A 14,543-nucleotide genomic window follows, 5' to 3' on the forward strand; every position below is an offset into this window, starting at 1 on the left:
TCCTCAAGGTGATCTTCACAAAGATGTTTTTACAAGCTAAGGTCAGATTCCCAACCGTTTTTCGAATTGTCTCAATAATTTTTCATTGCTTCATTATTCTTTTTCAAATAATGACATGAGAATTCACTTCTACGAGCCAATCTCGTAGATTGGCGCTGGAATGTTCTAGGTATCTGGAACTTTCTAGCTGGCTGTTGTTAAAGTTGTTCTTCTGGTTGCTGGATCGTTCTCGGGGAAGAGCTCTGTGAATTGTCGATAGTCCGAGTTGTTTGTATTCGGGGACCGTTCGGGATCGCTTTTGAGATGCAGTCAGTTAGACATTGTGGATTTAGGAGACACCAGTACTCAATACAGTTCATCCCCAGTGCCTGATTCCTTGAGACGGAGGTGGAAATACCCATCCATCTTAAGATGGATTGTTTAGGATCTTTAGCACGAATAGTGGGTTGGTTGAGAAGCATTGACAGTTTCATCTTCAGGCGTACTCTTGACTTGTTCTGACAGCTGAGATCTTAGTTGGCTAGTCCTGGGTCCGGATTTCTATCTTCCTTGTTTTGTGGTTGTTCTACGAGGTAGCCATTAGACCTGGAGTGGCTTTGATAGCGTACGAATTCAACCCATTGTCTATTATTATTATAATTATTATTTTTTTTAAAAAAAACTTATTGGAATCAAGAACTTTAAAGAAACAAGAAGAATGATCTGTACGTACAGGAAATAATGCCATGTTGGCATTTATTTCCGCCGCCTAAACTAGTTAAAAAAACAAAAAACAAAAATCACTACCTGATATTTCACAGTTATAACAGCGTCATTGCCTTCGTTTTTTTGGTAGGACAGTTATTGTGTTTTTATAGAGGACCTTTAGCTCCGGCTCATTAATCAGATGGGCCAATGAGATAAGTCCCATCTCGCTGTGTACAATTCCATTAGTCAGTTTATTGGCCGGCTTAAAGTGCTTCATAAATATTGATTGGGGTCATCAAAACGAGTTATTCCTTTCTGAAGTTCTCGAACTGTAATTATAACTGAATGTTCCCGGCCGGGGGGGTGGGGGGTAGAAAAAGGAGAATGTGGGATCGGTGGCAGTAAAAGGGGAAAGAACGGTCGCCTAAAACCAATCGATACCAGTTAATCTTCGATTCAACTTTCAATTTAAATAATTGTCCGCGGCGGGAGGGGTGAGTCCACATCAAAGTGACATTTTGGACCCCACATCAAAGTGTCTGTTCGCTCCTCAATGTCTTCCAATAATCCACCACAAAAAAGGAGTCACTAATGCGAGGCCAATTTCTCCAACCACTTTGGTTTTTTTTGTAAAGAAAGGATATTTATTACGAGATACAAGAAGGATTCCCTCTAAACTGAGCGAATATTTTGGGGGAATTCACATTCATTCAGCTGGCTATTCCCTACAAAGTCATGGTTTTCAGCAAATCAGCTAATCCTCTTTTAAATTACAAAGGCAGCATTCTAAAGAAGATGCAGCGTCCAGCAAAATAAAAACTGTGCCTGTGTCATGGACACGGCCGTGTGTTGTACGAGGATACGTTTATGTAATGGGTTATATTTTTTATATAAAATATTTTTATTTATGTACTTAGGATGAACCATAGATGATTACACACATCGTACTTATGTCCGAATGGATTGTTGACAAACGTCGTAATGAAACGTGCACTAGCTGCTGCCCAATGTGCCTTCAAACACAATCTATGTCTACACAGTCCGTTGTCGATGTAGAAGCGATTTCAGCATCCACTTGCATAATTTCAACCGCCCCAGCTGCACAGATGTGCTGGACACGGTTGTTGATCCGCTCGGCCACATTCATTCTTTTACGTTCCCGGCACAGCTTGACTCGGTCATATGGTGTTTTATTATTACCATTCAGATTGTTCTTGAGAAGCCCTTTCCAACCGTATACGATCTCTGTATTTGGTTTTGGCTTTTCGACGCGTATAGGCCGACATTATATATTTTTGATAATATTTTTTTTATTCTAACACCTTATTATATTCACTGTCACTATTTTACACTAATGTTTTATGTACAATCGATAGATTTAGACGATTAAAACTTAAACGAACATCGTAGTTTCTCCGAGTCAACAATTATACTAATTGCAAATCTCGATACGCAGCAAAATGATCTCAAAATGGCGACGCTTCCCCCTCCACCGCGTGCGCGATGCGTCACAGTTCTCGCTTATCGTAATGAATTCTTTGATCCTTTAGCTATCCAGTGGTCTAATTTAATTTTGGATGTAGACGATAAATTCGAAACTATAATGCCAAACTGTATCCCCCGATTTTGTTATCATTAGGTTTTTTTTTGATTGCCCCCATATGATAGCAATTTTAAAGACTTATTCACGTCAAAATTAGCTAACTTCAAGATTAGAAACAGTAGACACATTTAAATTCAAAAGTTTACCTTCATTTTGCAAAATCTTTTCGTTGTCGGAGCCTGGAACTGCAGTTCAACGGATAAAGTAGAAATCGTGATTTTTTTTCGCACTTTTCAAGTAGTTTCGGAAGTGATAATAGTGTTTCAAAACTGAATACAAGTTGAGGTTGGTGAGAGACTTCCCTTTTTTAGATATTCTGCTTTTAACTGCACATTGCGTGGAGTTTTGTTTACGGCTAAAACTCGATGGCGATGTTTTCTCTTAATGTGCATAAGAAAAAAGTTGAAGTAGAAAACTACTGCGACAATCTCACGTGGGCAATGACAATCTGCAAGCCAGAGTGATATAAATAAATAAAAAGGAGAGATTTGCACGTTTTATGAGAAAAGGTTTGTTTTTTTTTCTGTCTCTCTTTTAAATTGAAAGTGTAACTCCGAGATAGCAGAACAGTGGGCGGGCTTCTGGAAGGCAACGTCAGGGGAATCGTCGTGGGTAAAAGTCACTGCTGAAGCAGCAGCACACTACCAACTGTAGTTGATTAATAAAACACACTTTAGAAACATACTGAGCTTTATTACATCTGCATGTGTGTGGGCAGCACTGTTACCTTGATCGCAGGCTTTTTTTGCCTTTATACAGAAGCACACTGTTACCAACTGTTGATGGCTGTCACCAGTAACAAAGTCACCATCCTTACTTTTATTTTGATTTAATCAACTGTTCACAGCCTGAAGTGTAATTATTATTGCCTTAGACAGCTTTGCAATTTTTAATCTGTGAAGAGATTTCACTTCTTTGAGGTGCGCAAAGTTTGAGGGAGGATCCTCAGCTAGTTTTGTTTTATTCATACTTCCTCCTGGAATTCTCTCTCTCTTCCTGGAAATTAACAGGTGTTAGCAGAGTTGTAACCTCTAACCGGCTTTCTAGGGGTTTTCCAAGAAGTCTTACCATAACCTTATCTGATGGTTACTCATTAGAACACTACCTAATTTTTAATTTGGGCGGCCATCTTTAGAATGGAGTAACTTTTTTTTTTACAATTATTATTTTGTATAAAGCGCTACTATCTGGTTAATCTGATGTAACCTTCGTGATGGTTGATTGATATTCTGTAACCTATCTACGGCAGAAGTGGGTAAATACATAATATAAAGATTGCATAACTTCACAGACAGCAATAACAATATTTGGAATTGGATACAAAGTTCTGATTGGGTCGGGTGTAATTGTGTAAAGAACCCACGGAAAGAGACCAACAATAACCTCTCCAATAATTAGATGATTCAAAGTTTTCTTCGAGTAGGACTTCAGACTTGGCCTCGGGGCCTCTTGGAGTTCACTTTAAATTAAGACCGGAGGAGAATATGAACAAAATATAAACTTATACAAAAGTATAATTCCAATGAACAAAGCCGGGTATAGAATAAGGAAGAAGGTCCATCTCCTCAGGGGAGCTAATTATCTCTTGGAAACATTCAAGTAATTTTAAGATTGGTACGAGGCACTTCTCATTGTAAATCATTTTTGAGCAAATTTGAGCATTGTTCGGATATACGAGTAAAATTGGAGCAATTCAAAAACTTAAAAGAAAATTCAATATTTGCATTAATAATTCGATATTATAGGAAGCGGCGAAAAGGTTTGGGACCAATTCTGCCATCCAGGAGTAGTAAGCTTCCCTCCAAGCGACAAAACAGTGTAACTTGATGCTGGATCTGAGATTCATGATGAAGTGATTTGATTATTATTATGGAATTATGGGTAACATTAATTGAAGTGAAGACCCTGAACTATAATCCAGTAATAAATACATTGAACTAGCTTGAACTAATGCGATACTAATTCATTATGAATTGCGCTTGGTTGACGTGAAGAAGGGTGACATGAAATTTAAGAGGCAATGGAAACAGTCAAGAACTCCAAGAACCTTAGTAGTACCAGAATAGAAAGGAATTATTGGCTGAACGTGATTGGTTGAATTAACGTCGATTTTATATCGATGCTTTTATATCGAAATCTGTCAGTTATATAAATAGCATACTATGACGAATAAAATATACTATTTCGTCCAACACTGGCACTAAACCACATTGGCTTAATGTGATCAATAACAATGGATTAATTACACCTTGAAGAACAAACACCTGGTCTTGTTCTGCTTCTTGAAGAAAAGCTGCCAAATCCACTAAGAAGAATCTTCTTATTAGCCCAGTATTGTGTTCAGTGGTGTGCTAGAAATCACGATTGATCAAAGTCTGACTTGAATTAATCAAAATCGAATTAACTTTGTTGCTGTTACTTGTTAGAAACGTTACACTAATAACTAGAAGAAATCCGCGAGTCCGAAAAGGCGAATCATTTGCTTTTTTGCCTTTCCTGGATCTCGGAGATTCTTGCCCTTTTTTTTTGGAAATCTGTGTGTCTGTAATTTTGTATTTCAAGGAGGGGATCTCCCGGGTCCTGAGTCCTCACACTGCTCTTAACAGTCCCTTCTATTTTTAAGTGCTCCTGTAATGAATCCAGCAAATTACTGTTTAATCCAGAGTTCGAATTGGGTAATATTTTAAAGTATGAGATCCTCCAAATGAAATTGTAACTTTTATTTGTGTAGTTGGTGAATAACTGCAATATCTCTTAGTGTTAACTCGATGGTAGTTTTGAGCGAATGAGATTCGTGAAGAGTGGGGGGCTAATTATAGTGTAGAAATGTCTTTGAATACGGAACCGCTCCATCATTGGAGGCGGAAAAGTATAACGGTATTTATCAAAGCAGCACTAGCAGTAATTGGGTTTCAGCGTTAGAGGCGTGCCATTAGCCTAACGACCGAATATTAGTTATAATGGGGATTGTGCAGCAATACGTTAGTTGTGCCTATTGAGCCGGGCGTGACGTCACTTAGCGTGCTCGACTGCCCCTCTTGGCACATAATTTAAAAGTAAAATTAGTGGGTGCAGCGTAAGTTGGGTGGTGCGGCCCTCGGGCAGCGCCCCAACCAACCACACACTCGATTACATGTATCGATTTTATTTGAATATATGTGTGGCGTGTATGATATATTAGCTGGGAGATGGATATGTGCTACCAGTTCGCTCGGCTTATCCCCGGCCCTCGGTTATTACTCTATTACTTCAACAAATATTTGGCTTAGTTATATTAGCCACACACGCGACCAGCTGTTCTTAGAACCTTCTGCAAGAAGCTCCATCCACAGCCAACCTAACCTTACAGCAGGACTTGTGACGTCACAAAGTGAGGCCAGTCAGCATATTGCTACAATATGTTGCTATTAATGAAGTGAAGATAGATCTCATCAAATTTATCATTTTTCATGAAATCAATATTATTATAAAAGATTGCATACAGCCAGATTGCATTATAACATGAACAGTATTCTTTGCAATGGAAGTAACCGAGACAATCTGGTGTAATCATACACATGATTTTCTCTTAACGCATTAAATTTTATTAAAACTTAGTATTTTTACTAAAAAGATATCTAATGTTATAAATTTTTTTAATGGTAAAACTAGCAAGAATTTTCCGTTCTTGTGATATTCTGTTATAACATTCGGAATATCAGCTAAAAACCTCTATTTCAGTTGAAAACTCAAAAATCGGAAATCTGCATCACTGATATACTTCCTCTTATGAGCGCTAAGAGGAAGTGAAAAAAAACAGGAAATAGGAAAAATATTGACGAAAGAAGAGAGACGTTGGGAAAATATTAAAACAGCTGCAGTGTCTCCCCCTTTACTGTTCCAAGCAAACTATACATTTAAGTTGTTACAGGCAGTTGACAAAATGAAAATAGGTTTATTTCATGAAAAGTTGATTTGAATGGATACAGGGTAGTCTAGCTATTTGTGAGGGTCACGCAACGTCAGGGTACCGGGGTCTAAAGAAAATCATTAGAGAGCGTCAAGAGAATTGTATGTAACAGGATTTCATGAGATTTCTGTCTCTGGCCAACTTTACTCCTAACTTTCTTACGATCCTTTGGGCTTTCTAGTCCTTGGGTATTATTGCAGACTGTCCAATTTGGTCACAGTAAGAAGAAGTAGCTTGCTGTTTGTGCTGCAATCGTGGTTGCAAGCACGGAAGCAGTTACGAGACGGCAGGGGTTATGATGCATGTACACTGGTGCGAGGAAAATCAAGCTCCTTGAAGAGATCTTGCTCCAGCTGGAACTACCAGGAGGCGTTTGACTTTCAGCCATTCCTCCTGATACTTGCCCATAAGTTCAGCTAGATTATTAGCTAGCATTACTGTGTTACTTGGCCAGGAGAAGAGGAAATTTCTGTTTTTGAGCCAATTAATTCTAGATCGAGCATTGTCCAAAAATTTCTTGGAAGTGTTACGAAATCATGAGTGTTTATTCCAAGTGCAATGCTAAGAATTACTCATCTAAATTCGCCTTTATCCAGGTATTCCTGTTGGGCAGCTACAAGTGATATTGTTACTTGTGTGGTTAGTGCTGGTGTGTGCCCCGAGTAGAAGTAGAACGGACGATCGTCCAGTCGGCTGGTCAGTGCATCCGCTCGGAGTACGCCCCGGCTAATTGGCCCGGCTCTAGAAATATATTCGCCCGCGTCACGCCATGCCTTTGTTCAAACATCATGGTTAATCCTAATTCTACGGTCGCTAATCTATTGTTCGCGTGTTCCGCCATCTTCTCTCCTTTGCCAAAAAAAAACATAAGAAAACCTTCCCTACTCGGCTATTTTTGTTATTCCCTGGAATTGCTCCATGTTTGTGTGTATAATTAGGGACGTTCTTTGAATGAAAATTATTTATAAAATATTTTCTCTAATTATTTATAAAGAGAAAGTATTGTGATCGAGTCAGGTTTTCATTTACCGGAAATGCACTCTAAGAAGTGCTAATCCTGGGATTGCACTCGCAAGATAAATTTTAAACGATATCTCGATGTAGTTCAGCATCCTTGAAACAGCCTCAAAAGAAGTCTCAACGAAGCCGACTATTACCTTCCAATTTTTATTTTATTCGAATTGCCCAAATGCACTGTGATTTTTCACAGTATGTTCCGCGCCAAATTTCTTTTCCGCCTCTTTTATTCCGTGAACACGCCGCGTGGTTTCCATTTCCTCTTTGAGTATTCCGCAAAAATAACTGCTAACAAATAATGACGAAAAATAGTTCAATAGCAGTAAAATAGTTTAAGTAGCCACCAAATGCTACCATCGATCAACTATTAGACTTCATGCTTACGAACACGGCCAAATAACTGCCTATTATATAAACCACACTTGTTACAAACTGATTGCAAAGAACGGAGAGAATAAATGATGTTGCTAAGCACATGGGAACTACATAAAATGTGCTGTTTGTTTACAAATCGAAAGACGAATTAATAACGCATTCTTCGTGACTACAATTGAACATTTGAAATATGACTTTCGAAGGATCGATAAGGCAATTTGTAAAATTATGAATTATTTAATATCAAAAATACAAATTATCTATGACCTCTCTAAAAAAGAGAAGTAATTGCCTATTTTTTCAGGCGGGCTTTACGTCCAACTAACTACCAAATTAGGTATCGTGGACGGAAGATACATACTTTACTGTAAAATTTCTGATATTAACCATTAAATAAAATCCAAGACCTAAGGACCGGGAATCGAACCCAGTACCACACAATACATATTAGCTTCACAGGTCTCGCCTCTAACCGCTCAGCTACCGTGGCGCCTTATATGACCTCTCTAAATTTGGCTTTTTCACATTAAGTCAACATAGAATAATGAAAGGTGAGAAAAAAACCAACAACTTGTTGTAAAATACTTTAATAATTCATTGGCTGGCCTACAAATATGCATATCTTTATCTACTTTACATTACATATATACAACATTGTGGGAAGAACACCTAGATTAAGAATCTAGTTGAAGAAAACTATATTATTTAATATTAACCCAGATGAATCATCTGTTATTATTAACGCTTGACTACTAAATTAAGTAATAAACACTTTAATCAAAGAATGAACTTAAACCGACGATTTTTATTTAGAACATAAATAAAATCATTGAAGTATGTTGGGGTAACCATTTATTTAAAAAATGTTTTGAAATCTTTAGCGTCATAATTTTACTTTTATTTTTTATAAAGTTTTTAGTTTTAATCTGTGATTAATAGTTTTTGATTATTATAGATTAATAGATATTACAGTCAAGCTAAGTTAAATGGAGGGCTACTTGAACAAATCTTTTGTAGATGAAAATAGCCAGCATTATGATCTGTATCATCTAATAAATTCTAAAAAATATTGAAAAGTTAATACAGTAAAATTACTCAAATGACATCAATGAAGTATTAATGAAAAGATAAGTACTTGCTGATTTGTGTACCTTTTTGGCGTTTAATCAACCCTTATACTTAACTTTCTGTACTGTAAGTTATTGTTAAAGAGATATTAAAATATAGATTGCCTATCGATCAGAAAGGTCGGCGCCGCGACCGACTGACCTTGATATTGTATTATTTATATTGTAAGCACATGATGTATTGTAACAGCGAGTCCATTGTGATTTGTTGCCGGCATTATTCCTCATTGTAAGTGAAGACAATGGCTGTAAATTATTGAAAGGTAACAAGCCATGTTTTGTAGCTTTTTCACCAGAAACATGATTTACTGTACTGTCAGTATTGAATGAAAGATCTCAGAAATTTTATTTGCTATTCTCAATGGATAATATTGGCTATTGTCTCAAATTTTGAAAATTGAAATTACATTTAAAAACAAAAAAAATACAAAGTACATGAAATGAGGTTCCCTGATTGTGAAAAAGCGATCTGAATGTAAAAACGAAAATAGAACAACTTTACATCATGCTTTAAGTCCACCAAAGTTCCCGACCTAAACTTCACGTCAAGTTTGTTTACCTTACTTAACCTTCTCGTACGGAAAAATGTACGAGGTTACCTCGGTTTCACCAGGAATCGTATGTCATTTTGATCGGAAGTTTTGGTTACTCTCAACTCCTCAGGAAGAGAATAATTAACAATCACTTAATCTGAATGAACTAAAATATATTTACTAAATGACAATCTCCTTTCTAAGCGCTTTGTATGCGAACCTTCTTGGAAGATGGTCTGGTGATGTAGACAGTCTTCACGATGCGAGCGGGTTGGCGCGATCGCTTCTCTCTGGGTAAAACCAGGGCAACACCAGCCATATCTTTCAGCTGGCCTCCAGTCTCCGGGGCTCCAGCCTCTCTTATCCATCTCTGCAAATCGCAATTTAATTGTACTAATCCTACATTATGCACTCAAAATCCTGTACACAACATTAAGCTCAATTATAGCGATAATCGATGAACTAGCAATCCCCTCTTGATTTTGTCTTTCATTTTCTTCAAACCCCCATTTTGAAGCACAGATTTCTTATATTCTGCGCACAGATTTTTAGATCTATCTAATGCTTATTCAAGTTCCACGTTGTTGTAAGAAATTTTATAAGTGTACTTACGAAATCTCGACGAGGAAGAACAGGATTGCTTTTCTGGTCAGTGCAGTCGCTGCATATACTCGCCTCTGTCGACCAGTTGCACCACAGACAGACTGCTACCAGGATTAGTGAAACCAACTGTGCTGGCGACATGTTGAACTGTTCGGATGGGATGTGTTGTTATGGCCTCTGTTTAATCTCTCTTATATACTCACTCAGCGGATATCGCAATATTGTGAATAACGCTAAATGAGATAATATCATAACAGCGCCTGGGATTCACATAGTAAATCTTATCTAGCAAATAATTATCAAATTTTATTACTTAAAATTATCGTATTAACCACTATGTAATTTATCCTTTAACATTTCCTCGAAAAAGCAAATTTATGATTGTGAGTATTAGGCTGGGATACCCTCAGAGTCGCAAGATTCCTGAAGGATCCACTTTCTAACAGTAGATTTCGACTTTATAGTTAGTAAGGATAAAAGGAAGCATGGCGTCATATTTTGACGCCCTAGAATTCCCCTGAAGTCAATGTTTCCGGTGATTTGTTCACCCCACAGTAACCTGACTGAACAGTTACAGAAAATTAGGGGAAAAACGTTTCAGCACAATCTGTAAGACTGACAAGGTTTTTGATAAGACCTTGTATTAAAACTGTCCGGTAGGACAGTTTTATAAGGGTTGACCATCAAAAACTACACGAAAAAGCGTAACGTTGAAAAACACCAACTTTGACAATTTTTTTCTATTTTTCTATAAAAGATAAAATTCCCAAATTTTCTTTATAATGTAGGGCCAATCCTCCTTTATGACTGTAATTTTTTTGCAACAACCCAGATCTAATAGGTTTCGAGAAAAAAGTTGCCGAAAATGAGCAAAAACGGCATTTTCAAAAAATGTTCTTGTTCTTCTTGTTCTTGTTCTTGTTACCTTTTTTAAACAACGTAGCGCCTAAACGCGTGAACCGATTTTCATGAATAGGGTGTCATTCGATTCGGAATTTTATGTAGATGTGCCTCTCCACGCTGTACATTAAATGGGAGAGGAGTTAGCCCCATATATGTAAGGCCCCCTCCAAAATTATTATTACTAATTACTCTGTAAATCTAGGCCCGATTTTGATAGAATTTGGTAGGATGATAGGGTTAGGGCTCCCCTACCTAACAATAAAGCGACGATCTGCTCTTACACTTGTTAAGTGGAAGTATAGCAATCGTTTCAAATTATCGACACGTGAACCGATTTTCATGAATGAAGTGTCATTCGAATCGAAATTTTGTACAGATTTGTACTTTAAAAGTCTCGACGCTATGCCTCACAAGGAGGGGAGTTCGCCCCACCCAAGTAAGGCCCTTTCTAAAACTATTATTACCAATATTTCTACAAAGCTTAGTCCGATTTTGATAAAATTTAGCACGTAGAAGTGATTAAAGCTCCTCTACGTGGCTGTGAAGTGCCATCATGCTCTTACACCTACTAAGAGGAAGTACTGCAATCGTTAAAATTATCAATGAGTGAACCGATTTACATCAATGAATTGTAGTTCGATTCAAAATCTTTGCCTTTTAGGGAGAAGTACTGTAATCGCAGTTTATTTTTCTTGCTCCTCTTAAAAGGAAGAACTGAAATCGCAGTTTAATTTTGCTATTTACGTACAAATACCTTCCTATTTTATTCAAAACGCTTTCTCAAAAAAATTGTTATTGAGGATGGTTTGGGAACCGCAACTGTAACCATTCTTTAAAAAGATCTCTCCAGTGGTAGTTACGGTTCCGATTTAACACCTTATCAGGTTATATTGATAGAATAGCTTATTCCAAATTTAAAAAAAATCTGTAAAGCAGACGTAACTTTGCTAATAGACAAAAAGAAAAATCTATCCAAGAGGTACAAAAATCTCCTTAACAAAAACTTACAGTTTAAAAAGTTAAGTATAAGGGTTGATTAAACGCCAAAAGGTACACAAATCAGCAAGTACCCAACATTTCATTAATACTTCATTGATATTATTTAAGTAATTTTACCGCATTAATTTTCATTAATATTTTTTAAGAATTTATTAGATGTCACATACCCTTATGCTGGCCAGTTCATTCATAATAGTTATAATTGTGATAAAATGTACATTATATCTTCGTATGAATAGGTACTTTATTTTAACTCTATTCCAAATTATTCTTCTGATTTCTCTTTAATGTGCCCTTTATTCTGAAGATGACCCATATACATGCTTGTTAAAGTAGAAAAAGACAAAGTTAGAGTCGGCTACTGTTTAAATTTGAATCACGGAGGATTTAAAAGAATATTTCAGTCTTGAATTCGTCTTACCGAAATATTCGTGAGCACAAATAACACACAGTTAATAACAAGTAGATTATTCAACAATATTTATTCATTTCTCAATTGTAATTTAATTTAGTCCCCCTAATTTTACTTATGGTAAAATACTGGAATAATTAGCTGTCCTAAAAATATGCATATCTTATTTATTTTATATTACATATACACAACATTGTGGGAAGAACACCTAGATGGAGAATGTAATTGAAGAAAACTATATTATTTGCGATAAAGCCAGATAATTATTACCTATTATTACAAACGTTTGACTGCTACATAAAATGACAATTACTTTAATCGAAGAATGAACTTAAACCGACGAATTTTATTTAAAAATACAAACAAATAAATAAAATAAACAAAATCATTAATATATGTTGGTGTAAGCATTTTTTAAAAAAAGTATTTGAATTTTTTAGCCTCATAATTTTTATTTTTTATAACGTTTTCTTTTTCACCTGCAATTAATAGTTTGATTATTATAGATAACTAGATATTACAGTCAATCTAAGTTAAATGGTGTGCTACTTGAACAAATATTTTGTAGATGAAAATGGCCAGCATAAGGGTATGTGACATCTAATAAATTCTTAAAAAATATTAATGAAAATTAATGCGGTAAAATTACTTAAATAATATCAATGAAGTATTAATGAAATGTTGGGTACTTGCTGATTTGTGTACCTTTTGGCGTTTAATCAACCCTTATACTTAACTTTTTAAACTGTAAGTTTTTGTTAAGGAGTATAATGTAAGTTTTAGAAGCGTGCGATGTTCTGAAAGGCACTTCACAGCTGAGATTTAGTTTTGCCCCTCCTATTCCAGGAACTCTGATTAAATAGTCCCAGGAATGTTTCCTATTCAGGACAATGGCGTTTCCGTCGACAAATTTTCTTCTAATTTGGAACTAATATTAAAAATGACACGTTAGAGGAAAGCCTCAACCTGTTCAACATACAAGTGCTCGTGATTCTCCAATGAAAAATCCAGATAAGCGATGTTCTCCTTTTTTAAAAAAAACTCTAAATCCCTTTCAGTAAAGTGGCCAAGTTTGGACAATTTCAGTTATTCCAGGCCAAAATTAAAAACAAATTTATGGAGATCAGTAGAAGTGCATTCGACCTTTTAATTACATCATAAACGACAAGGAAGGAATTAGCTGAGTGGTTAGCGAGTAGTGTGGATTCTAATGCGGAGATCACGGGTTCGAATCCAGCTGCTGGCCCATTAGATTTTCTCTTCCTAGGAGCTTCTTACAGCTTACTGTTCAGTGATGCGCAGCGTTGTCTGCAACCAGAGGTCAGCAGTGCAGTGAAAAAATAAAGCTCCGGGTGCCAATGATCTCAGATGTTGACACCCCTTAAATGACATTAAAGTGGAAAAAAACCCAGAGTTAACTTCCTCTAACTACAATCCTCAAGGTTAGATGATCGCCCAGAGGTTTGTTTATAGTTTAAGAGTTAACAAAAAAACAAACAGTTGCGTCAGTTAGGGCATGACATGAATGCTGCATTAAGGTGAGTCCTGAATGTCTGAGCCAGCAATCCTATCTGACACAGCTGACTGCACCTGAGGATGACAAGTTATTTATCACGCGAACACTTGCTTGCCGCTCCTCTCTAATATTCGAGTTGATAAATATTTCCTAAACCTGGTCTGTGCACAAATAAATATTTTGAAACTGGGATCTCACAGACCTTTTATTGCCCGCCGTGATCACATTTCTAGTTAACACTGAATGTTTATTGTCCATTTAGTATTAGCATTAACCTCTGCAGTTTTTTTTTTTTTTTTTTTTTTTTTTTTTTTTTTTTTTTTTTTTTTGGGCCTATGCCTGTGGCCATTAGCCAAACCTCTGCAGTTGGTACATGCAATATTGTTTTGTGAGTTCAAAAAGTAAATTCTTTTTTTTGGAGCGAGATAACCTCAACTCATGAAATCAACATCCAATGAATTTAATTTCATTAATCTTTTATTTTTTTTATGACGTTTATCAAAATTAAACGTCATAAGCCAAAAAACAACATGTCATTAAAGCACTGACCACACAATAACCACACCAGATCTGATAATTAGTAATTAGATGGCTAGTTAATAATGAGGTTGATGTTATGAGGCCGGAGAATTCTGATCAGATGTTGATGAAGTAAGACGAGAATACGAAGGTATCGATAATTAAGGTAGAAAAGGTAACACTTTGATTAAGGTAATAGATTTCACCGAACTATATTTATATGTGAGCAAACCGACAGCTTAGACTAATGATGTAAATGAATAATGTACTGACTATTGGATTGGAAGGTCATACAAAAAG

The 14,543-nt window shown here is 36.3% G+C and overlaps 2 protein-coding genes across 2 annotated transcripts in view; one reads left to right on the forward strand and one right to left on the reverse strand.

The window, feature by feature from the left end:
- The window catches only part of Nrx-1 (Neurexin 1), an 88,596-nt gene that overhangs the window by 49,401 nt on the left and 24,652 nt on the right, over positions 1 to 14,543 (forward strand). The gene's annotated exons all lie outside the window — the stretch shown is intronic.
- On the reverse strand, positions 8,203 to 10,072 carry LOC141460967 (uncharacterized). The gene is made up of 2 exons (XM_074141499.1): positions 9,904 to 10,072; positions 8,203 to 9,661 (listed from the first exon to the last, which is right to left on the reverse strand). Exons 1-2 carry the CDS (start codon positions 10,033 to 10,035, stop codon positions 9,491 to 9,493), a joined length of 303 nt encoding a protein of 100 aa, XP_073997600.1. The 5' UTR covers positions 10,036 to 10,072; the 3' UTR covers positions 8,203 to 9,490.

This window comes from Rhodnius prolixus, unplaced genomic scaffold, assembly GCF_049639745.1.
Source record: "Rhodnius prolixus isolate KJV_2025 unplaced genomic scaffold, Rpr scaffold_6, whole genome shotgun sequence".
NCBI lineage: Eukaryota > Metazoa > Arthropoda > Insecta > Hemiptera > Reduviidae > Rhodnius > Rhodnius prolixus.

Bases quoted from the DNA above. Each gene is read 5' to 3' on its own strand.
- LOC141460967 (XM_074141499.1), bottom strand. From the start codon at position 10,035: ATGTCGCCAGCACAGTTGGTTTCACTAATCCTGGTAGCAGTCTGTCTG. The intron at 9,662-9,903 runs GTAAGTACACTT...TGCGATTTGCAG, and splicing joins TTCTTCCTCGTCGAGATTTC to AGATGGATAAGAGAGGCTGG.